The sequence below is a fragment of the Chanodichthys erythropterus genome, chromosome 7, assembly GCF_024489055.1.
Source record: "Chanodichthys erythropterus isolate Z2021 chromosome 7, ASM2448905v1, whole genome shotgun sequence".
NCBI lineage: Eukaryota > Metazoa > Chordata > Actinopteri > Cypriniformes > Xenocyprididae > Chanodichthys > Chanodichthys erythropterus.
Window position 1 is genome coordinate 11,757,854 of NC_090227.1, and position 25,246 is coordinate 11,783,099.

At 35.6% G+C, this 25,246-nt stretch overlaps 1 protein-coding gene across 3 annotated transcripts in view; it reads left to right on the forward strand.

Moving 5' to 3' along the window:
- Positions 1–25,246, forward strand: part of hipk3b (homeodomain interacting protein kinase 3b) — a 59,182-nt gene that overhangs the window by 23,478 nt on the left and 10,458 nt on the right. For 2 of the 3 annotated variants that reach the window (XM_067389831.1, XM_067389829.1), the window contains exons 3-8: positions 4,263–4,386; positions 12,976–13,095; positions 15,685–15,771; positions 16,603–16,787; positions 16,896–17,055; positions 17,661–17,711. In XM_067389831.1, the coding sequence (XP_067245932.1) occupies positions 4,263–4,386; positions 12,976–13,095; positions 15,685–15,771; positions 16,603–16,787; positions 16,896–17,055; positions 17,661–17,711 (727 nt within the window). The remainder of the gene's footprint in view (positions 1–4,262; positions 4,387–12,975; positions 13,096–15,684; positions 15,772–16,602; positions 16,788–16,895; positions 17,056–17,660; positions 17,712–25,246) is intronic. The other variant, XM_067389830.1, reaches the window with a different exon arrangement.

Here is a 25,246-nt window from a genome sequence, read left to right on the forward strand (position 1 = left end):
TCTGAATTCCTTTGTTTGTAAGGGAGCTTGTAGTAGGTGGCTTAATGCAGGGTTTTTTGAACTTGAGTTAGGCGTGTCTCACATTGATGCACATTTGTTCCCCACATACAGTAAAAGTAAAGATGTGATGAATCCCACAAAGTGTTCACTCTTTTTAATTCAAACTTTAGTTAGATGCCATGCTACATAGGCAGCTACATTCCTAGGCAGCATGCAAACTGAAATTGAACCTCATGTATGATCATGCTGAAACTATGTCCTCGGTCACTATTCATTCACACCACACAAAGAGCAATTCAAGTAAAGAAAAGACCAAATTATACTTTTTTTTTTTTTCTCTTTTTTTTTTTTTTGTGAATGCAAGGGTTATGCGTATGCAGTGCATGTGACATAAATTTTATAATCAGTATGTACACTGTACATGCACAGTCCGAATTCTTTAATAGTGCAGAAAAAAAGTGCACTGAGTGGTCACATTGTTTAGTTGGTCAATAAGCATATCTTAATAAGCTAAAAATAGGTGTTTGCATACTGTAAAAATATATTTAAGACCATGAGCAAATAAAAAAAAATGTCACTGCAGGCCCTTAAGTCTAAAATAATTAATTTTCAGAAATTTAAGTTCATAAAAAGTATTACGGCCCGGTTTCACAGACAGGGCTTAGACTAAGCTAGGATTAGGCCTTAGTTCAATCAGGGCATTTCAGTAGCTTTTATAAACATACCCTAGAAAAAAAAATAAAACATTACTGGTGTGCATCTTGAGACAAAACAATGGCTCTGACATATTTTAAGATATGTCAGTGCAAGTTTTTTTTTTTTTGCAGTTTAAACAGCTCAAGCATGCATTTTAGTCTAGGACTAGCCTAAGCCTGTCTGTGAAACTGGGGGTTTATATCTTAAATGGTATATTGACTTAATCATTTTAAAAGTTCTTAAATTTGGGGATGGAAAACAAGAATCATGATACAGCCTAATGTGATTATTAAACTTCAAAAAGCTATGATTTTATTAAATAGAGTGCTGCACAGTTGAAATATTTATAGGCTGTACATAAAATAAGCATTCACGTCAAAACTGATGTATATTTCAGGCTTAAAGTCGGCATAAAAACAAAATTGACCCTATTTATTTTGTTAATACATAGTACAGTTCATCTGTGAAAGTTGATTTCACAAATAAAAAAAAATAAATGTCTTTTTGTAATCTTTAATCAGAGATGTAAAGAGTACCTGAAAACCATACTTGAGTAAAAGTACAGATACCTTACATCGAAAATGACCCCATTACAAGTTACAAGTAACACATTCCAATACGACTTAAAGTATCTGATTTTAACAGTACTTAAGATTTTTACTCAAGTATTTTACTCATGCTGAATGTAGGCTCAGAAATCCACTAGTCTTGAGAGACATGCCAGTGAAAATAAGAAACAATTGATTTGTAAGACGAGAAATCAAGTTTATTTTCTATAATCAAAATAAAACTGAACACCTCAATATTGCAATAAATCCAAGTCGACAGCAACCTTTTAAACGTCTACAAACTCTCAAGTCTCAGTTAGGCTCAAGTGCACAAAAAGGCCATAAGTAAACCAATATCCTTCAAAACGGTCTTGTCAATGTAGTGGATAAAAAAAATAAAAAAAAAAATAAAAAAAAATAAGTAAAATTAAATAGTCAGTCTACTGTATGCTGGTTTGAGGCTCATCACCAGCTCTCAAAAATCAAACAGCTGCAATCAGCAATTACCTTCTAATGTACTCGCATTCACGTAAAGTAGCATTGTTGACAAGTTTGGGTGAGTACAGGTTAAACGCACAAGATATAGTACCTTCAATGCCCTTAGATGGTGATATCGCTTCTTTATATCAGAAACAAACTGTTGCACAAAAAGTTAGGCGTCATGAAAAATGTAATGTGTTATTGCAGTACTCATCACAAATGTAGTGGAGTAAAGTACATTTTCTTGTTCAAAAATGTAGTCAAGTAGAGAGTAAAAGTTGCCAATATGTTTGATACTCAGTACAACTATAAAGAGAATGTAACTAATAAGATACAGTAACTAATTACATTTACTCAAATACTTTACACCTCTGTTTGTAAACAAAAATGAGCTTCCCCTCTAGAATGGCCTTTTGTCTCTGACGTCAGTTTGACGACTTGGGTAGAAGGTCCTCTCCAACCGTCAGTCTGCTGCGAGCTTTGACAGCAAGCTGAACGGAATGCTCACTTTTCTAGATCCAATCAATTCCCAGCAGGAAAAACAAGCCACACCCTCTATTTTTCTCATTCAATATTCAGTTTCAGTCGGAAAATGCGTCACGATATTGAAGCAATTATTCAGTATTACATTTCAGTCGTAAAATACGTCACGATACTGCAGTGAAGTCAGTCACAGCATCCGGTTCACGTTGAATTTAAACAATACATTTATTGATGTTAGCATGTTGCTAAGCTAAAGTCTTGGTTTTACCAGTAAGCAAAAACGATACATGAACCTATGATGCCTAAAAATGTTGCCTATGATGGCAGATCACTGTTTTGAGACAGAGCTTATATTTCAATAATAGAATTGTTTGTCCTTGTGTAGCCTGAGTGACAGTAATCTGTCAGATAGACTTACTGAGATGAGTGCTGACTGGAGCAGCATCACGGTCTCACACGGAGAGACCTTAATGCCATTCAATGAGATCACCGTGGTGATTCGTTGCTAAGCAGTCACTGGGCTTCCTGCGTCACCATGTCTACACTTAAAGTAGAGCTCTCTGACCTGGTAACCCATGTGAGACCAATCCTACCCTAAAATAACTTACATTGCCTGTGCCTTTACAAAAGCAAAATGTTTTTTAAATATATAGGTGTATGTTTTGTGTTGTGTGTGTGTGTGTGTGTGTGTCATGTTTTGTTTATTCAAAGATTTTTTACCCAGCCCTAACAGGGGTGGACAATATAAAGGAAAACTGTGTTTTGAATGATTTAATATTGATCTGCGTTTGATATTTTAAATTATGCCTTTTACAGTTGATGTGCCAATTTCCGCTAAAATATTATTTGTAGTGAGAGCTCCTATCCTGCTTATGAGTCTGTGGCGAATAGGTTCATGTACCTCTGTCACACATCGCATCAGTTTAATGGGCTTGCCACTATACTAATGGGAAAGTGTTCTAAATTCCATGACTGCCCTTGAGTAACCTTTTCCAGGCAGTTCTATAACGTTTTTTTTTTTTTTTTTTTTTTTTTTTTTTTTTCTGCAGTGTTGTAGTACATTTGTAAAATTAACCAATTCAGTTTGGTTATATAAAATGTAATATACTTTGCAAATGCATGTTATAGATCTTATTGTGACCAATTAATTTATTTTGTACCTCCTCATTTTTAATCAAAATGTCATAACTGTATGTCCAATCACATTTTAAATGGGTCATGAATTGCATTATTTTATAATGTTTCCTGAGGTGCACTTATAATGTTAGTATGGTTTTTACAAAATAAAAAAAGTAATAATTTAGACACAAAAAGTTAAATTTCTACTCTGATTTTAGCCCTCTGATTTGAACGCTCTGTTGAAAAGGGCGTCTGCTGTGAGACTTCAGTGTAAACGCCAACTGCTAACATCTTTGCATATGAAATAAGTATTACATGTGGAACACTCTCTAAATATTTTACTACATTTGTACTATTACAGCTGTTGAGATTAACAAATCATGAAAGGTGTTGATTACAGCATTATATTTAGATCCAATCCCGTCGCATGAAAGGTTGCAGCGATGAGCATTTTAGCCGATGACAGACATGTCTGTTGAGTGCATGAATGCAGTGATCTCGTCATTGCTGCTCGATTTCTGCACTCTCACAAATGCTTTCGTCATAAATGACAATGTTAACACGGTGTAAATAAAAGTTGCATTGCAAAGTGTAGACAGCATCATTGATTATAATGGGAGTTTTGGCGAGATTTCAGAACTCAAATTTGCGCTGTGTGATTGATGGCAGCTATTATAAAGCTATTATATTATAAATTATATTATTTTATTATATAACTATTATAAAGCTATTATATTATTTGCTTTCTCTATATAATTTAATCACAATTTACATAACTGATTATTTTCATGCTAAGAGAAACAATGTGAAGTTGACCATTTAGTGACTGGCTTGATTTACTGATGCATAAACAATAATTGTGTGTGTGTGTGTGTGTGTGTGTGTGTGTGTGTGTGTGTGTGTTATGTTGCTCATATTGGTGTTTGTCATCTTCAGGGCTCCGGAGATCATTCTTGGCCTGCCTTTTTGTGAAGCCATAGACATGTGGTCGCTGGGATGTGTGATTGCTGAGCTCTTCTTGGGCTGGCCCCTCTACCCAGGAGCCCTCGAGTTTGACCAGGTAATTTTTCTAAAACACCTCTTCCCTCTTCCATCCACCTTTCTTTCAGTATCTCTCTTCTCCTGTCTAAACAAATCTCATGAAACCTGCCTAGAACCAGAACCTGCCACATACTTCACCCCAAAATGAAATTTGATGTATTTGTCATACTGTTTTAAGCCATTGGTACAACTGTAATTGTAACCTTTGTGTGCTTTGTGCAAAATATTATTTGCATATTATGATTGCAAAGTTTTTCTTCTAATTTTGGGTGAAATGTATCCTAGACATGGCTTCATGAGATTGGGCCATATGTCTCTTTCTCGGTTTCAAATCTTGTTTTATAGTCTCTTTGATACTCACTCACTAACTCACTCACTCACTCACTCACTCACTAACTCACTAACTCACTAACTCACTCACTCACTCACTCACTCACTCACTCACTCACTCACTCACTCACTCACTCACTCACTCACTCACTCACACACACACACACACACACACACACACACACACACACACACACACACACACACACACACACACACACACACACACACACATTCACTGAATGTCTCTTCTTGATCAGGAGTTCTCCATATTTCTCCTTCTCTTGACGTAATCTATTTAGCACAGAGCCGTGGTATGTGCTGTCATGCCCAAACAATCTCCAGAAGAATTTTCACGGCCGCTTCTTAGCGGCTGTGTTGGCGTACAAGTGTCAGCATGTGGGTGTTTTTTGTGTGCGCTCCTGCTGCTTCTGTCTGAGTGTGCATGGTTTATGATCTGAGTGTTTTCTAGTTTTCGGGCCCTACTCCTCCTGCTGCTGGGCCCCTGAATGCCCTGGGGTGAAACTGAGAGGAGGGGCATTACCAAGTCTCTGTGTGTCTGCATACGTGATTGATACGCCGGAACAAGCCCAGATTAGAACACTGTTTCTGGGGAGGGTTTGGAAAGGAGAGCCCCAGCAGCTCCTGACTTGACACAGCAGTTGACTGCAGTAGCTGAGGGTTTGATGGGTTTTCCTCCTCCTCTTGGCCAGGCTGTTAATGCAGCTGGGTTATGGATCTCAAGATGCCAGCGGGTGCCATGAGCTTCAGTCAGTCTTAAAGCTACATGCCCCATATATAACCCTGTATTATGCCAGGAAGACCTTTTAAGCCCATGAGAATTTGGTCTGCTGAGCATAGTTCATCTCCACTATCACAACACTCTAGCATTAACTCAATAACACATGCGAGAAGAAAAGTCAGAACGTTTTTTTTCTGGAATGGCGGATCAGAATGTACCCATTCCTGATGTCAGATTCCACTGCTCAATGTCTCTAGCTCCATTTGTAGTACTTTATTTTTCTGGGGCCAAATTATTTTTCTGGGGAATAGTTCTCCAAAAATGAAAATTATCCCATGATTTACTCACCCTCAAGCCATCCTAGGTGTATATGACTATCTTCTTTCAGACGAACACAATCAGAGATACAGTACAGTCCAAAAGTTTGGAACCACTAAGATTTTTAATGTTTTTAAAAGAAGTTTCGTCTGCTCAGCAAGGCTACATTTATTTAATTAAAAATACAGTAAAAAACAGTAATATTGTGAAATATTATTACAATTTAAAATTACTTTGTCAAATATATTTAAATAGTACACAGTTATTTATTCCTGTGATGCAAAGCTGAATTTTCAGCATCGTTACTCCAGTCTTCAGTGTCACATGATCCTTCAGAAATCATTGTAATATGCTGATTTGCTGCTCAATAAACATTTATGATTATTTTCAATGTTGAAAACAGTTGTGTACTTTTTTTTTTTTTCAGGATTTCTTGATGAATAGAAAGTTCAAAAGAACAGCATTTATCTGAAATACAAAGCTTCTGTAGCAATTTTGGGGTCAGTAAGAATTTTTTTTTTTTTTTTTTTTTTAAAGAAATGAAAGAAATGAATACTTTTATTCAGCAAGGATGCATTAAATCAATCAAAAGTGGCAGTAAAGACATTTATAATGTTACAAAAGATTAGATTTCAGATAAACACTGTTCTTTTGAACTTCATCAAATAATCCTGAAAAAAAAAAAATATTGTACACAAATATTTTGTACAATTGTACACATTAAATGTTTCTTGAGCAGCAAATCAGCATATTAGAATGATTTCTGAAGGATCATGTGACACTGAAGACTGGAGTAATGATGCTGAAAATTCAGCTTTGCCATCACAGGAATAAATTACTTTGTGAAATATATTCAAATAGAAAACAGTTATTTTAAATTGTAATAATATTTCACAATATTACTGTTTTTTACTGTATTTTTAATTCAATAAATGTAGCCTTGGTGAGCAGACAAAACTTCTTTTAAAAACATTAAAAATCTTAGTGGTTCCAAACTTTTGGACTGTACTGTATATTTAAAAAATATCCTTAGTCATCCAAGGTTTATATTGGTTGTGAATGGCTGGTCAAATTTTGAAGACAAAAAATGCATCGAATGCATTAAATCCTTATTTAAAACTTTATAAAGTAAAATAACGATCTTCCAGCTTCCAGCGGTCGACCGTACACAGAATGCGTAAGTCGACTTGCACCAAATGAGTAACCCGTCACGGGTTACTCATTTGGTGGGTTAGACGCCTCTCACAGTTTAAATAAATAGGGCTGTGCAACAAACTCAAGCTCCTCTTCTCTTATATCGAAATCCTCCAACATTTCTCTTTTAAAATTTCTTATTTTAGACTTCTAATTTGTGACCGGTGTTTTGTTTTACTCTCTCCTCCGCGTTCATCATTGCGTGGGGTCAGAGGTTGCTCTTCCACCCAAATCGACGTGCACAGTATGCGTACGGTCGTCTGCCAGGACGTTTTAAATAACTATATTTGTTTCACACAAATGCATTAATTCACTTCTGAAGGCCTTTATTAACCCCCTGGAGTTGTATGAATTCATTTATTTGTGGATAGATGTTTTTTTTTTTTTTTTTTTTTCTTCAAAATTTGACCAGCCATTCACAACCATTATAAACCTTGGAGGACTAAGGATATTTTTTTAAATATATCTGATTGTGTTAGTCTGAAAGAAGATAGTCATCTGGGATGGCTTGAGGGTGAGTAAATCATGGGATCATTCTCATTTTTGGGTGAACTATCCCTTCAAGGCTAAAAGTAGCTCCCAACTTGCTGATTTAGGAGAAACTCATTGAAACTCCTAGAAGTAATGGGCGTGTCATTCCTAAATTTAGGACTTTGCTATAGGATTATTTCACAAAAGGATTTCAGCACAAAAAATAGCTCCTAATCCTGTGAAAAGTTTGTAGTAAAAGCTACTAAAACCAAATCACAAACAATGTTGCTGGCAATCTGCCTTAGCAATCCACCCAAAGACACTGTACATCATCGAGGCAATAGGCGATAGAGCCTTGAGTACTGAGTCTTTTCTTCAAAAATGCAATAAACATTTGGATTTATAGGTTTTAATCTGTGATAACATAACATAAAGGTTCATGTATGTACAGGCAATATGCATTGAATGATGGAGAGTAAAACATTGCGGTCAAGTTGAATATAATGTCCTATCCTCTCAGTAGGGCTGGACGATTAATCGAAAAGTAATCAAAACCGAAATTCGGAACTTCTAACTGACGTAATTATCCCATGTCGGTTATTTCGTTTTTTTAATTCTATTAATACTTCCCCCTTAAAAACCTACTACCGCATGTGTAGCCACATGACTCAACGCCGGTTCAACATAGTGATGGCGCACGAGCGGTGAGCCTTGCGTCTTCACTAAACTTTGTCAGTTGTATTTGTTTTATGGTTTGGACATTCAAGGGATTAGACGATCAGATGTGTATTATTATATCGAGCTACTGCGCTGGCACGAACATTCATACAAACAGTAAGGTTAGCTCCGCAAAACGAGAAGATCGCGCGCACAGAGAGGAACGCAGAAACTAGTTGTCAGCGCTGTCCTGTGATTTCTCACTAAAGTAGCTTAGAAACTCAAAACTTATTATAGCATATATTTTTCTACTTTTGAAGGAATTATTTTCAACCCACAGCCTCACAATTAATAGAGAGACAGTATGACTAATTCACACACACAATCACTCGTACTGGTACTGTGCTAATTTATCCTTATCCTTTATTTGAATATGACAACATTTTTGTTTTAAAATCTTTATTTGGATATGGCAATGTGATACCTCGTTCTACAATATTTCTTTGAATAAATCAAACAGAGAACCCTCCCCTTTCAGCCAATCACTGTGGACAGTTAGTAAGCGTGTTGACATCATCCATAGCAACGAGGTCAACCCAACCCTTACTCTTAGCTTAAGACTTCTCTCTATTCCTTAGTAAAAGTCTGTCTCTGCAGCTGTGTAAATAGATTCTAAGAGAAAACTTTTACCGCTATTTAGGAGAATTCTTAGTGATAAGATAAAATGTTTTGTGAATACAGCCCCTGATCTCCAAACTGGAGGATGGAGTTCTTATGTTTATTAGGGTTTTTCTGTACAGAAAGAAATCAAAACCCATTTGCTGTTTTTTTTTTTTTTTTTTTTTTTTTTTGAAACAAGATACTGACAAGCTATCAAAGTGAACTATATTTATATTAATTTGACTTTTGATGTAATACAGTCGCTTTGTGTGAGGAACAGACTGAAATTTAAATTAACTAACGATTATTTTAATAGTCTCAATATTTTAGATTAGTTTAAGATTAGTCAGTATTTTAGTTTAATTATCAATAAATAACATCTGCCAAAATCTTTCAAGATTTTACTCAAACATTTTCTCATAAAAATACTTTAAATTCTTGGATCAATGCATTCATAGATTTTGCGTGTAGCGTATATGCTGGACAGTGATTCATAATGAAATGAAAGTACTCAGTTTTGGTAGCTGTGTTGACATAAACCATCATCTTTCATAGGCAGTTTTCTCTTTCAAGTGAACTACTGTTATGACAGAGCAACAGTTAGAAAGTGACCTTTGCTGGAAAGTTAAAAAAAAAAAAAATTGTTTATAACTAGATACCTGACATTTGACACTGACACTATCACCCCCTTGAGTAACTGAGGGCTTGTTACTGCCACAGGATAGCAATTCAAGAACACATGAAATATGTTTAACAAGACTTTCGCCACATCATCTCTAACAATTATACATGTGGCGTATCACCTAACTGCCTAAGGTATGATTCCAGTCTAGGGACTAAAATGGCTTGTGGTATCATACTCCTAATCCACGCGCCTCCTTCACTGGGGTGTTCAATTTAATCTCACACAGCAAAAGATAATTATAGCAAAAATGAACGCCCCCTTATGGCACCAATCGTAGGGCCTCATCTCACAGGCATGTGGAGCCTTTCGTTTGACACTGCCGCTGTGTTATAGCAAGTGGCTATTAGACCTCTTAAATGTAGAAAAAAATGTATGTTAGACTGCGGCCCTGGGTGCAGGCTTGAACATGCAGGCATATTCTTAGAGTACCAAAGTGATACATCCCTGTTTGAAAATAAAGCTGTGACTCGTAGAAGCTGAAACACCCAGAACACAAACATAGGGTGCAGAATTAGCACTCACCAAGTGCCAAATGTGTGTAAAAATAAAACTGACTTACTAGCCAGTTGGCTGATAACATCTTTTTTTAAAATGAATTAAAATGTTATGCATGATTTAAATGGCAATGAAAGAATAACAATAATAATCTGACCCGAGGGTTGGGTATGTCTTCTTATACTAACTTTTACTGTAATTAAAAAGGTTACCATGAGAAATTCAGCTAGGAAGCCAAAAGTTACAGCTTTCATTGCTGTTACTCCTGTGTTAGAGATTTGCCACAGACAGACAGACAGCATTGACAAAACCTGATGATCATGCTATTTAGCATTATTTGTTTATTTGAGAATGTTCCAAAGAGCAACCCGTGCTTCAATGGAAGGTTTGGCAATGGAAGCAAAATCTGACCTTTTGTCAATGTTCATTTGTCAACAGGGTCAATGTCACAAATTAGACTGACCTAAAAAATAGTGCTGAAGCTTAAATGTTCCTTAGTCACTTTAAATTATAAATTTGCTTTTGTAACAAGTATCACCAAAATTTGGAAACATAATTTTATACTTCTATACTTTATACTTTTACTTGTATCACCCATAGCATCAAAAAGATCTAGTTGAGGTAGCTCAGCCATCTGGTCTGGGTGGCTCTCAAACGCCTTTCGTTTGAGATGTTCCTCACATGTCCAATTGGGAAGAGACCCAGTACATGCTGGAGGGACTATATCTCCCAGCTGGTCTGGGAATGCCTTGAGAACCCTCAGTAGGAGCTGGAGGAAATTGTCGGTGAAAAGGACATGTGAGCACGTATATTTAGCCTGCTGCCACCTCGACCCGGTTCCAGATAAGCGGCAGGAGAATGGATGGATGGAAAGATGGATTACATATACTGGAAGTCAGCTGTGCTGAAGCTGGAAACAACTTATAACCCAAACCACTGAAAGATATTACCACAACTGGAATTTCTTTATTCGTCATTATGGGCTGATATGCTATGTGTGGTGTCTTAGATGTGTCATTAGATTTGTCAACTGTCTTACCAGATCTTGCATAGCAGTGTTAAACAATTTATCTTCTTACTTCCTGTCCTCTGTGCTGATCCAAGACTTGTTTTCCCCCAGTCATATCAACATTGTGTTGTCCTTATGTTGACTTCCTCTCCAAATGTCCTCATTTATTCCCATATCTAGCCCTTCATTTCATCACCCAGAAATTTTTCTTCCTTTTTCACATGAGTTCACGTCTGAACAGCAGCTGGGAAATTTACAATTTTCTTCATCTGTTTTCCGCATGGACTGTTTATTTAGTCTTCAAGCTCAGGATTATGATGTCTATGTGTGTGCTGCTTTATGTGTGTGTGCAAAGAGTGTCTAATAGTAGTGACTGTTAACTTTCTTAAAGGTACAGTGCACCCAAAAATTAGTCATTTACTCATATGACTTTTTGTGAAACAAAAAGTTTAGCAGAAAGTGTATACTGTTATTTATCCTAAAACGAAAGCATGTAGTGACCAGGAGTTGTCAACCTCCAAAAGAATAAAGTATCATAAAATGAATCCACATGATTCTATTTAAAGTCTTCTGAAGGAAAACATAACTTGTGTGTGAGGAACAGATTGAAGTTAAAGTCGTTATTAATTGAAAATCTGCCACAACACCATAACTCACAAACATAAATTTCACTTCTGCATTCATAATCTGCCACAGATGGGAATTTGAGATTTTGGTGCATACCATATCTAGGGGTGTGGGGATATTTTATGCCTCACTGAAGAAAGATGTTAGTAAATGATTACAGAATTTTCATTATTGGCTAGACTACACTTTTAAGTGTGAAGTTGCAGTCTAAGTGGTGTGACGCGCCAAATCGGTATCAAAGAACTACAAAAGTTGTGAGGTCGTCTTTCTCTGGGCCAGAAAATTGTGCTTGAACACACGACAAAGACTACAGCCAACAACCAATTCGGATATGTTCTGTGCCTGAGTGAGAGAAAATAACTAGCTATATCAGCAGGTTATAGTAGTTTATATTCGTCATTCAAAAAAAGTAAAACCAGAACTACGACTGCGGAAATACAATCAAACAAAGCAGCGCTTGCTTACCATTTTGAATATGAATCATGATTGTTTGATTGTTTTCATCACTTTAGTTTTTTTTTTTTTCTTCGGTAACTTAATTTTAAGATGACGTAGTTACACATTACTGCATGTACTTACTATAGTAATAACATGCATAATTACAAGTAACTAAACCTAACCGTAACTCCATAGTAAATGCATGTAGTTAATTAATATTACTCCGTACTTATTTGAGTAAGTACATTGTAAATACGTCAATAAACAAACCTTTTTTTTCTTATGCACTGGTTTGCTAAACAGCTCAAATGGACAAAAAGCCTACATCAGGGTTTGACAAGTGCCAACGGTGCAAAAACTGAGCTGACAGACACTCAACAATGGCCTGACATTGACCGACGGCTGACTTGGTGTGTCACAGCCTTAAAACATAAAAATGCCAGGCTGATTTGGTGCAAATGTTCTCAACTTTTATTGTTGAATTTCTTTGGATCAGTTCATCCTTCTCTAAAGTTTTCCTGCATGATGGGCTGTTTAGAACAAAATACATTTGTTGGGTTTTTTTTTCTTGCCAAGGTATCTCAGCATGCTGGCCCAGTCTGGGTTGAGAGGTCAAAGGGTCATGTAATCTGATTTTAAGATGTACCACCGCAGCACTTGCACCTCTGCAGTCCCCATGTGACACTGAACATCTAATAGTTCTTTCTTTCGCACCACAGTGCTGTTGACGTAAGAACACACACGAGACGGCCACACACCCCCTCCTATAGGTTTCACACAAGCATGATTCCATAAATCGCCCCAATTCTGTTTTTCAAAACACGTGCTGCATACTGAACGTGTTATTGAGAACACATGCTGTTTCTAGGCATCTGACGGTCTTTTGTTGACATATCCATTTACATTGGACTGTGTTAAAACATTAACAAATGATTGAGTTCAGCTAGCTCTGTTTCACTCTTTCCCATCTGTCTCCCCTCAGATTCGCTACATTTCTCAGACGCAGGGTCTGCCAGGAGAGCATCTGTTAAATGTGGGGACGAAGACGTCTCGATTCTTTTGCCGGGAGTCAGACTCACCGTATGCAGGCTGGAGACTTAAAGTGAGATCAAGAACTATGACACGCGCACACACACTACCCACACAGAACATCTTTATCATGTTCACTAATGATATATGCATGCTGAAGAGATAACATGAAACTGGATTCTCAACAGTTTGAATATGTGACCTAATATTCAGGCTAGACTTCTATCAGGATTTGATTGGATTCTGAAAAGTTAGCTGTTACCTTAATGGTTATTATTTTTACCCACCCACATGGCCTTGATTATGTCATCATGTATGGAAAATTGTTTCGGAGATAATGACCAGAAAGTATTTTGACTTAAAGTATTAGTTCACTTCAGAATTAAAATTTCCTGATAATTTACTCACCCCCATGTCATCCAAGATGTTTGTCTTTCTTCAGCCAAAAAGAAATTGTTTTTTGAGGAAAACATTCCAGGATTCTTCTCCATATAGTGGACTTCAACGGCTATCAATGGGTTGAAGGTCCAAATTGCAGTTTCAGTGCAGCTTCTACAGGTTCTATAAGATCCCAGATGAGGAATAAGGATCTTATATAGTAACACAATTAGTCATTTAAAAAAAAATAAAATAAAAATGTATATAATTTTTAACCACAAATGCTCATTTTGCACTGCTATGCGATGTGCCACACACTACGTGATACATTGGAAAGGTGGATTAAGATTAATGACTATATTGCTGGATTAAGATTAATGATTATATCGCTAGATAAGACCCTTATTTATTGGCTGGGATCTTGTAGAACCCTTTGAAGCTGCATTTAAACTGCAGTTTGGACCTTTAACCCATTGGTAGCTGTTAAAGTGCTGGAAATGTTTTCCTCAAACCGTAATTTCTTTTCGACTGAAGAAAGAAAGACATAAACATCTTGGATGACATGGGGTTGAGTAAAGTATCAGGGAATACGATTTCTGAAGTTAACTAATCCTTTAAATATATCAAGCTATGTATTATGATGTATAATTTAAATTGTAACGATATATTACAAATTTAAGTATATGTCATGGAAGTACAGTGCCCTACACAAATATTGGCACCCTTAGTAAATATGAGCAAAGGCGGCTGTGAAAATAAATCTGCATTGTTAATCCTTCTGATCTTTATTCAAAAAATCCACAAAATTCTAACCTTTCATCAAAGTAAAACAATTGAAAGTGGGGGGAAACTCTCATTATGAAATAAATGTTTTTCTCTAATACATATTGGCCACAATTATTGGCACCCCTAGAAATTCTTATGAGTAAAATATCTCTGAAGTGTATTCCCATTCATATTTACATTATTTAGCACACCAGGGTGATCATGAACATGAAATTGTCCAGCCATAACTTCCTGTTCCACAGGAGTGCAAACATGAAGAAACACAAAGGCCAAATACCCTTAATCATTCATCAAAATGGGTAAAACCAAATATTGCAGTTCTGATGTGTAGCAAAAGATTGTTGAGCTTTACAAAATCTCCAGCATATTCAGTTGTCAGACACAACTGGAATTTCAAAAGGGACCTGGTTCTATGGTCAGATGAAACTCAAAAAAAAAAAAAAAAACACCAGATTTGCAAACCCACCAGATTTGGTGCACACAGGGACAAAAAGTACCCCATGCCCGAGGTTAAATATACTGCTGGATCTTTAATGTTGTGGGCCTATTTTTCTGCTGGAGGTCCTGGACATCTTGTTTAGATACATGGTATCATGGATTCTATCAAACACCAACAGATGATAAATCAAAACCTGATCGCTTCTGCTTGAAATCTTATAATGGGCCGTGGTTGGATCTTCCATGAGGACAATGATCCAAAACAAACATTAAAACCAACACAAAAATGTGTCACTGAGCACAAAATGAAGCTTCTGTCATGGCTTCTGTCAGTCCCCTGACCTGAACCCTAAAGAAAATGAGTGGAGTGAACTGAAGAGAAGAAACACCAACATGGAGCTGGGGAGATTGGAGAGATTCTGAATCTGAAGGATCTGGAGAGATTCTGCATAAAGGAATGGTCTCTGATTTCTTGTCAGGTGTTCTCCAAACTCATCAGGCATTATAGGTGAAGACTCAGATCTGTTATCTTGGCAATAATCAGGTGCCAATAATTGTGACCAATGTGAACTAGAGGAAAAAAACAACAAAAAACATTTATTTCATAATGAGCTTTTCCCCAATTTCAATTGTTTTACTTAAATGAGAGATTAGATTGTTTTTTTTTTTGTTTGTTTGTTTTGTTTTTTATGAAAGATCAAAAGGATAAACAATGCAGATTTATTTTCAAAGCCAAATTTACTCAAATTTACCAAGGGTGCCAATATTAGTGGAGAGCACTGTATTTTATATATCTAATAAAACTTTTTTCATTTTGTTTGTTTGTTTTTTTGTTGTTTTGTTTTGTGTTTTTCCCTCAAAAATTTGTATCTTTGGATTTTATTGTGTGTTATCAGCTGGACATTTCTTCTTGAAATGCATCCATTATTACATTTTAAAGAAAGACTATGAAAACAAATGTTTGTGCACAATAATGAATAATGCATTCTAAGACCAGGGATATGTATTAAAGTAAAAAGGGTTTATTTGATTTTGTTTCTTTAATATACATTTGTTTCAGTCCACAGAAGAGCACGAGACAGAGACGGGGCTGAAATCAAAAGAAGCAAGGAAGTACATCTTCAGCTGTTTGGATGACATAGCGCATGTACGTATCGTTGGACATCAAGGAGAACTGTAGTTACTTTACAAATGCAAATAGAAAAGTAATTTTGTGCTGTGCAAAAGTGTAACATGAACAAATCATGTCTATTTCCCAGCAGGCAGCAAATGTTATTTACCTGCACATTTCAATTCACTAATGACAGTAAATGTGTGTCAATCCTCTATTTTATTCAGTAGGACCACACAGAATTTGTTCTAAGCTTTATGTAAGTCAAATCTGTGAAATGGTTTAGGTGAAATTTTTCCTAAAATAAAAATATTTTTTTGAAACTAGTTCAGTTGGAACTAGTTGGAAGATTTAAGTCATGAAATACTATTGGTAAGATTTATTTGGGGTCCATAAGATTTTTATTTTATTTTTTTTTGGAAAGAAGTCTCTTGTGCTCACCAAGGCTGCATTTATTTAATCAAAAACAATGAGTTTGTGTGAAATACTATTACAATAAAAAAAAAAAACATGTTTTATATTTTAATACATTTTATAATGTAATTTATTCCTGTGATAGCAAAGCTGTATTTTTAATGGCCAGTACTCAAATCGTCAGTTTCACATGATCCTTCAGAAATCATTCTAATATGCTGACTGACACTTAAGAAACATTTCTAATTATTATCAAGCGTGATCCATGTGTTAGGATTCTTTGATGAATAGAAAGATCAAAAGAACAGCATTTATTTGCAGTATAAATAATCACATCTTTACTGTCACTTACTGTTCAATTTAATGTGTATTACTATGCAGGCCTCAATATTAGTAACCTAAGTGGGTAACTAAGCATTTGTTGTTTTGTCACCTTTTTTTTTTTTTTTTCAGGTGAATTTAGTGATGAATCTGGAAGGCTGTGATTTGTTGGCAGAGAAAGTTGATCGTGCAGAGTTTGTGGGTTTGCTGAAGAAGATGTTGTTGATAGATGCAGAGGAAAGAATTGCCCCAAGTGATGCCCTTAGCCATCCTTTTGTTACCATGCAGCACCTGCTAGACTTCCCCCACAGCAACCAGTAAGCGGCTTTTAATTCTTCAACCTTGTTTGTGATTCATTCCTTCTGGCTTTTTCAGGAAAAGACTTTTGACAAACATGTTTTATGTTATGAATTATTTCTTTACAGTGTCAAATCCTGTTTTCACATTATGGACGTGTGCTGCTCACGACCAGGCAGTTACGAGTCCCTCAGTCGGACCAAGGCTCAGTTTGTCAGGACTGTCCCGAGCACTGGTGCACCCAACCTTACCCTGCCCTTCTGCAAGGTGACTGGCATTCACACTCAGGTACTGAAAACATCGCAATTACAATGCTGCTAGAAAGTTTGTGAAACCCCTAAGAATTTGTCTTGCATTTTACATGAAAATCACCTCATATTTCTGCTACAAAATCTCTTTTGACCAAGGCATGGCAATTTTCATTTGCTTTCACAGCTTTTACTTTGTTTACTTATTGTTTCCTAGCAACCTTGTAAAACTGTCTTTTGTGATGCTATCTTTAACACTTCATGTGGAGGTCAAAGCTGTGCATGACGCATATGCTGAAGGCCACGTGAAGTTTTGCTTCCTCTAGAGTTTGTAACCGTAACTGTACAAAAGCATACAAAAAGAACATACTGTTGATCGACACTTCCTGCAGACTGGAGTTTCTAACACCCCATATTTTTTTGCGGAATTCAATAAACTCCCACGCTTGTGAACTATTTTTTTTTTTTTTTTTTTTTTTTTTTTTTTTCTCGGTAGAGGGTCGAGTGTTTTGCTTTCGTCCATCTCCTTGGACATGATTTTGTGAGGCAGTTGTAGCTACACAACAGGTATACATGCACTAATTTCCATCTGTTGGCATGAATCCAAACTGTTTAGCTTAAATGTGCATTACATGTATTCCGCAGTGCGCAGTCATCATTTTCAGAACTAGAGAAAGCCAGCGCAATAATGTCACTGTGAGTATAATTGTCGTTTTTGCATTGATGACATCTAAAAAGTAAGCTGACGTGTATTTGCCTACAAATAATTTTTTAAATGTGCAGTGTCCTCCACTGACCAGTTCATAAGATGTGACGCATAAATAAACATACATGCACATACATGTCTACACCACCACAGTCCAATCCAAATTTAATTTGAATTAAATGTCTGATTGAGCCATCAGTCCAATTATAAACATTTTTTAGGTGAACGTAACTGTTCCAACTACTTTTTTTTTTTTTTTTTTTTCGGCAACAAGCGTTAAGGTGCGATACCATGGGCGCCACCTATTGTGTTGGAGTGTCAACCAGTGTAGTATTTTAAGTATATCAATATTTATTTATTTTTAAAATCTACGGTATACCTTTATTAAATGTGGTTACTTTATTATATTATTCCTAAGTAACTTATTGCAACATTTTATAGAAATTAATGCATTAGTTACCTTTTCTCACAATAATTGTCAAATAGATGTTTGATCTCACAGAACCTAACATGAGAGAAACTCAAAAAAAAAAAAATAAATAAATAAATGGCTGGAAAGAAAATACATCTCTACGGAACCCCTAAAGAGACCTTTGCAAAAAAAAAAAAAAATTCACACGTGTTACAATTTCCGGTTTGTGTATACCAGGGGTACTCGACATGCGGCTCCCGGGCCGCATTCGGCCCGTCAGCATTAAATTTGTATTTTTATTATAATTTGCGTCCAAAATTAGTGTGAATATTGCTTTTTTTTTTTTTTTTTTTTTACACGTACACTAGAATAGGCATGCAGTGCGCGTGACGCTGTAATCAAAAGCAGAGAACGCGTATAGTGTACGTAGTGTAAACTGAAGGCACATAGTTTTTGCACTAATTTAGTTTGTCCACAAGGTGTCAGCACTGAAACGGGCTGTTGTTTCAGTCTGAACACAAACAGATAAGACAGAACAAGAGTAACAACAAACACAATAGCCGACCGAGAGCGCTCGTTTGAGGGGATTAAAAGATACCAGCAACTCTAATTTTAAACAAGTACAAAGACATTTTATTGTAACTATTTGAGCGAAAAAGACTAGACAAGCATGAATCTCTCTAGTGCGCATGTGTTGAGCACTTGTGTTCGTGAACGCCATCAAAGGCTCGAGACTGTGCGCACAAGTAAAAAACAAAGTAACCTTATTTTTCCATGATGAAATGCAGTTGACATTCCTCAAACTTTGCATCATGAAAAACAAACCTTTTATTCTTAATGTCAATGTGTTATAAACAGAAAGCAAGGAGCTTGTGTGATGTGATGACAGATCTGTCATCACATCATTGAGCTCACAAAGAATATCTTATTTATCATTTTTAAAAAAGAAGAAAAAAAAAGATTTTTGGATTCTGACCAAATTAAAAGGTAGGTAATAATAATAATACAAATAATAAAATGTTTATTCTCTGAGTATAAATAGGTGCTATAAAAAGTGTTAAAAAGGTGCAATGTTTTCGTCTTACGGACAAACTCTCATCAGCCAGTGAACAACAGCCAGACCTTAAATTTCTTGTGAAAACAATGCAGACATTTCAAATGAATAAGGATTTCTTTTCATCAGTTCTTGTTTTTGCAAATGCATTTGTACATTAAGAATACAGCAAGACAAGCTATTAATCATTTTTTTTTAAATGCCATTTATCATGTTAAGTGACACTTTAAAAAGGACACCATATTATTAAGACTTAGCTAGATAATAAACTGCACTTTTAGTAAATAAACAGTAAAACTACAAATATTGTCTTAAGTAGGCCTAAATAAAATAAGTCATAAATAAGTCACCCTTATTTATATAGTGCTTTTTACAATGCAGATTGTGTCAAAGCAGCTTTACATTGATAATTGGTATATAATTTTTCCTTTTAAAGAATAGTGTCAATGCAGGCAGATCAAAAGCACTGTTGAATAAATGTCATGGATACTGTTGAATATCAAATGTCAAGTCAAAATAAATTAAATTAGGGCTGCACGATTAATTGTATTTGGTCACGATAACGATATCTGCTTCTCTCGATTGATTTTAAATAATCGTCACGATATTGGCCCGCTCTATGAAAATGAACATAATTTGGAAATATAGGAAGTGTTTTATCTTTTGAAGTTCCTAAAGGTTTTACCAGTTTTCATAATGTTGATCAGCTAGAAATGATTTTTCTTTGCTTTACGAATTTGCCGGGCAATTTGAATCTGGTTTGTCTTATTGCAAATGAATTGTGTTGCTTTAAAATCTAATGTGAATACATATTACAAAGCGCTCACCAAAACCATGTTTTGTATTGATTTACCATCTAACAAAGTTATCATAGTTGGTTAAATTTAAGTCTTTGTGCCACCTACAGGCCTTTTGGGTGAAGTGTAGGTTGGTAAAGAACTTGCAAAATAGCCATAGTTTCATTACTCTTGAAAAATTAAACATGATTAATAATCGTGATTATAATTTTGAGGAAACTGTGGCACTGGCTGTCGTGTTGATGATGTCTTCACAATGGATGATCTAGTCGACTCGATCTCTGCTGATACAGGGCTGCGTTGTGGTCATGTCAAGGCACCGGTCCTCGGTCTCATCTGGAAACGGCCCCGAATCTGGTTGACTACGGTAAACCTCGGGATAAACAGAAAGACTAATATTAGCGTAGATGGCATTCTTTTTCTGATGTAACGAGTACATCTGGTGTTATAGGAAGTGTTCCCAGTTCCGGCTGAACTAATTTATGCAGCCTAACAATCCTTTAATGGATTTGAAAATATAAATATATAATGTGTTATGTGTATGCCAGGTTAAAGAGATGCGTTTTTAGTCTAGATTTAAACTGACAGAGTGTGTCTGCATCCCGAACAATACTAGGAAGGTTGTTCCACAGTTTAAGTGCCAAATAGGAGAAGGATCTAACGCCTGCAGTTGATTTCGATATTCTAGGTATTATCAGCTGGCCTGAATTCTGAGATCGCAATAAACGTGAAGGACTATAATGCATTAAGAGCTCGCTTAGGTACTGGGGGGCTAAACCATTTAGTGCTTTGTAAGTAAATAAAAGTCTTACGATCCAAGTTCTAATTTGTGGCCCTTCGCGTTTCATTTGGTTAAAATGCGGCCCTCTTGGCCTCTGAACTTGAGTACCCCTGGTGTATACTATAATTTATTTAATTTGTGTGTCAACAAGAGTGTGGATGCACATGAATTAATAAAGTTGTATTTGCTCAAAATTAGTTTTTTTTTTTTCTTTTTCGTTACACCAGTTTGTCTAGTACAAGGATGAATCCAGCTACTTACTCGTTTGACATTTTTTTTTAAATGTGTGCCTCCCTTTATATCTAAAGTCTATGTCTATGGCTCTGCTTGCAATAAGTGCTGTTAAAATTGAATGAAGAAAATAAGCATTTCTCCGCCACCTGTAAGGATGCTTTAAATCCGACAAAGAGGTTTAATAAAAGGAATTTTGATCTTGTGAATTATAAAATTTTAGTACATTTTACAGTTCCAATATTTTTATATGGGACAATATAAATAGCCTACTGTCCAAACAAAGTAAAAAAAAAAAAAAAGAAAGATAATTTTTTAATTTTTTTACTGTACCAATGCTTTTTCATGAACCATTAAACGTGAGATAGGCCAATGCCAATCCACACTGAGCCCATTTTGTGGTGTGATTTCTTAGCCGCCACAGAGTTAAATTCGTTAAAATGGACATAAGGCCTTGAAATATGATGCCTGATCAGTGTTTTTTTTTTTTTTTTTTTTAACTTGACAAAAAGGACCACGCATACAGCCGTATTGCGCCATCAGTCCATTCACGACGCAGTTTCTCGGCTGTCAGAGAGTGCTTTAAAGCGGACACAAGGCTGTGATATATACTGCCCTGACGAATGCCACATTTTGAGCAAATAGATCTTTATTAATTAATGTGCATCCATACTCACATTTTCTTCATAATTTTAAAAGCATATATCTTTATTAATTCTTGCTCATCCATACTCTGTTTTCTTCATAATTTTGAGCAAATGGATCTTAATTCATGTGCATCCATACTCTCGCTTTCTTCATAGACACACAAATGAAATGGGTTTTATTATACACAAACCGGAAATTGTAACGTGTACGTACGTAATACATTTCTCGTGCGCTCGCAAAATATTTATTTTTTATTTTTGCAAAGGTCTCTTTAGTGCATCTCATAGTTAAAAAAACAGTAAGTATGTTTTAACATGTGTAGGTGAATCTGGTGTTTCACAGGAGCAAACTTGTGTTAAATAAGAAAATGCCCTGAGATTTTTTTTCATTTTTTTTATGGTTGCTGTAATGGTTTGCACACACTTTCATTTTCATGTGCTGGATCATTTGTCTGACAAATACAGTATTACATCATCTATCCTTTAGTTTCTTCTTCTTGCTCTGTCTTGCACTCCTGTCACTTTGTTCCTTTTATTGTGACTTCTGTTTCTTGCCTTTTATTTTGTTAACATGTGGAGAGTCACGTTGACTCATTCCGCATGACATGCTCCATTCAGCGCAGGTGATGACAGGCTGTCAAAACAGGACTGTCACAGCACACGCTGCCTCTGTCTACATTTATAATAAGCCTCAATGGCCACGTACACACTGTAAAGTTTCAGGCGTGACAACAGCAATTAAATGCGAGAATGAGTCCCCTAAATTATCGTTCCATATGTGCACGGAATACGACTCGCTACCGAAAATGCAATCATTGACATTGTGGTAACCATTGCAGTGTTCTGGTGTCTCACATGTTTGGTATCCACTATTCTGACCAAAGAAATATAACAGTGATAAAAGTGACTCATTGTGTTTAGCAATTTTAACTAAAGCACAGTTAATGGAGGTGTCGTGTTTTGTCACTATCTTCATTTTTCGGGAGTTAATTTGATTGTAGAATGTGGTTGTTACTTCCGTAAATTACTGCAGTGTGTATGTGCAGAACAGGATTAAACACTAAAATGTGAACTGACAACTGAATTTAGCATCAGTGTGAATGTCGCCAATATAAGGGTCATTCCTAGAATTCTGTTCTATTTCATCCTGGATTTTATTTATTTTTTTAAACTACATATATATTTAATTTTCTAAATACACCACATCATTAGGCACCTGTAAAACCTTTAAAATGATTTTGCACAAAACCTACTGCTCATGTGTCCCTCATAGCAATTTAATAACTACAAAAGTAACATTTATGATAATTTTCACATTTTTATAGGAAAAAAGTAAAAAAAAAAAATTTGTAAGAATGGTTTTCAATTTAGATGATTAACTAGAACCACAATTTTGAGTTAGTCCTTAACATGTCAGGTGGTAATCTGCAAGAAATGCCTAATTTTTTAATTGTCTTCCCTATTTTATCTGTCTGTCTGTCTGTCTGTCTAAAGAATAGTTGAAAATGTGAGATGGGGTTGAACACTGTAACAGGTTTGAAGGGAGACAATTGCCTTCAATTTATATATAGTTGACTACTGTATATAAATATACAGTAGTCAACATTTGAAGTGGATCAAAATATATATTCTCTCTCTCTCATATTGTGCCCTTCTTTCTGGGTCAGTATATCTGCTTGCAAAACAGTCTTTCTGCTGCTGATGTGGGTGCCATTTCTGACATAGGATGCTTATCAATGTTTAATTGGACACATTACATCAAATATTCTATTTATAACAAAATTGAGTTTTGTGATTTTGGTTGGCATGTCTTTACTGAAACCATGACTATTATACATGTATATGCTTTAGTGCATAAATTAAGTGAAAAATTCAACCCAGTCACAAATTTTTAACCCCAAAACAATGAGAAATATACAGATATGTGATGGGGTTGAGTGTGACGGGTGAGGTTTATTGCACAAAATGGCCACTGCTCCTCGTGTAGTGTAAGAGAGTAGGCCATATATGGCAGCAGTGAAATAAGTACATTGTATATACTTATGGGTTCAAATAAAATTTTGAAAAATATTAATTTTCCATCTAAATTTTATGTGATGGGGTTTAATTAAGCTTGACAGTACCCTCTCTGACTATAATACACCTCAAAAATATGAATAAAAACTATGATATTACTTACCATGTTAAAGAGAACTGAAGATGTCAAATATGGGTGTAGTCTAAATTATTATAGGCGGAGAATGGTTGGAGTGACAGGGTTAAGTTCAGACTATATATTTTTTCATAAGAAAGTAACACGCATAAATACTTACAACATCGCCAAAACATTACAGACACTGTGCACATTTTGTTAAATATTTTCTAAGTACAAATTCAGTGCTTCAGGGACGTAACAAAATGCTTAGTGTACAACAGAAATAATACATTATTTTATGATAAAAGTTATTTAAATGCAATAATATTTTCATTATTCATTATAATGGGCATACCAAAGTATTGTGAAAAGCTTTTAACATTTCACTTTGGTGAACCACCACTTTAAAAAGTCTGGGGGACTGAAATATTCCCGAATCCCAGTAATGACCAGTAAGCTCCTTAAAACAGACTGTCAGAAACAAGCATTTGATGCAAGCTGTAAGGTAGTATGTGTTGTTGTATTCATGCTGTCCTGTAAATGACTCTCATCAATTCTGCATTGTGGTCTTTCTTATATCTCACAAATTTGAACCCATATTGCCGTTGTCATGGCAACATCGCTGACATCATGGCAACGTGGTAAGGACATTCGGTTTCCAAGGAGAGACACGGCAGAAAAACTTTCAACCCACACCAAACTGACCTAAGATAACACACGCAGATTGTTGTAATGCATTTTTGATGACCTTTTAAGCATGTTAGTTTGGTTTTTACGACATAATGTAGCCCTCTTTGACTTTTGTAATGTTCTGGTAAATTGAATTAAAAGAAGTAAATACCGTCAGATGTTCACAATTAGCTGGAAAAGAAGAACATTGACTGTGTAGCTACTAAAGGAGTTTCCCTGGTCACATTCACACTCTTTGAACACATTCACACTGCTAACACACTTTGTGTAATTCTGTACCCTGGAGCAGTGGTTTTCAAACCTGTCCTGGGGACCCCCCACCACTGCACGTTTTGCATGTCTCCCTCATCTAACACACCCAATTCAACTCTTGCAGTCTCTACTAATTAGCTGATGACTTGAATCAGGTGTGTTAGATGAGGGTAACATGCAAAATGTGCAGTGGTGGGGGGTCCCCAGGACAGGTTTGAGAACCACTGCCCTGGAGTTATGGCTGTGTTGCTCAGGAGTATGTGAACTTTGATCCAAAGGTCTGTAAATGTGTATATGAATGGGTAATAATATATTATATTATATTATATTATATTATATTATATTATATTATATTATATTATATTATATTATATTATATTATATTATATTATATTATATTATATTATATTAGAATAGAATAGAATAGAATAGAATAGAATAGAATCAGACAGATAAAAATATTTTATATTATTTTAATAAATATTTATTTTAATATAAATTAAGGCAAGGCCCTACAGGTGAATAGG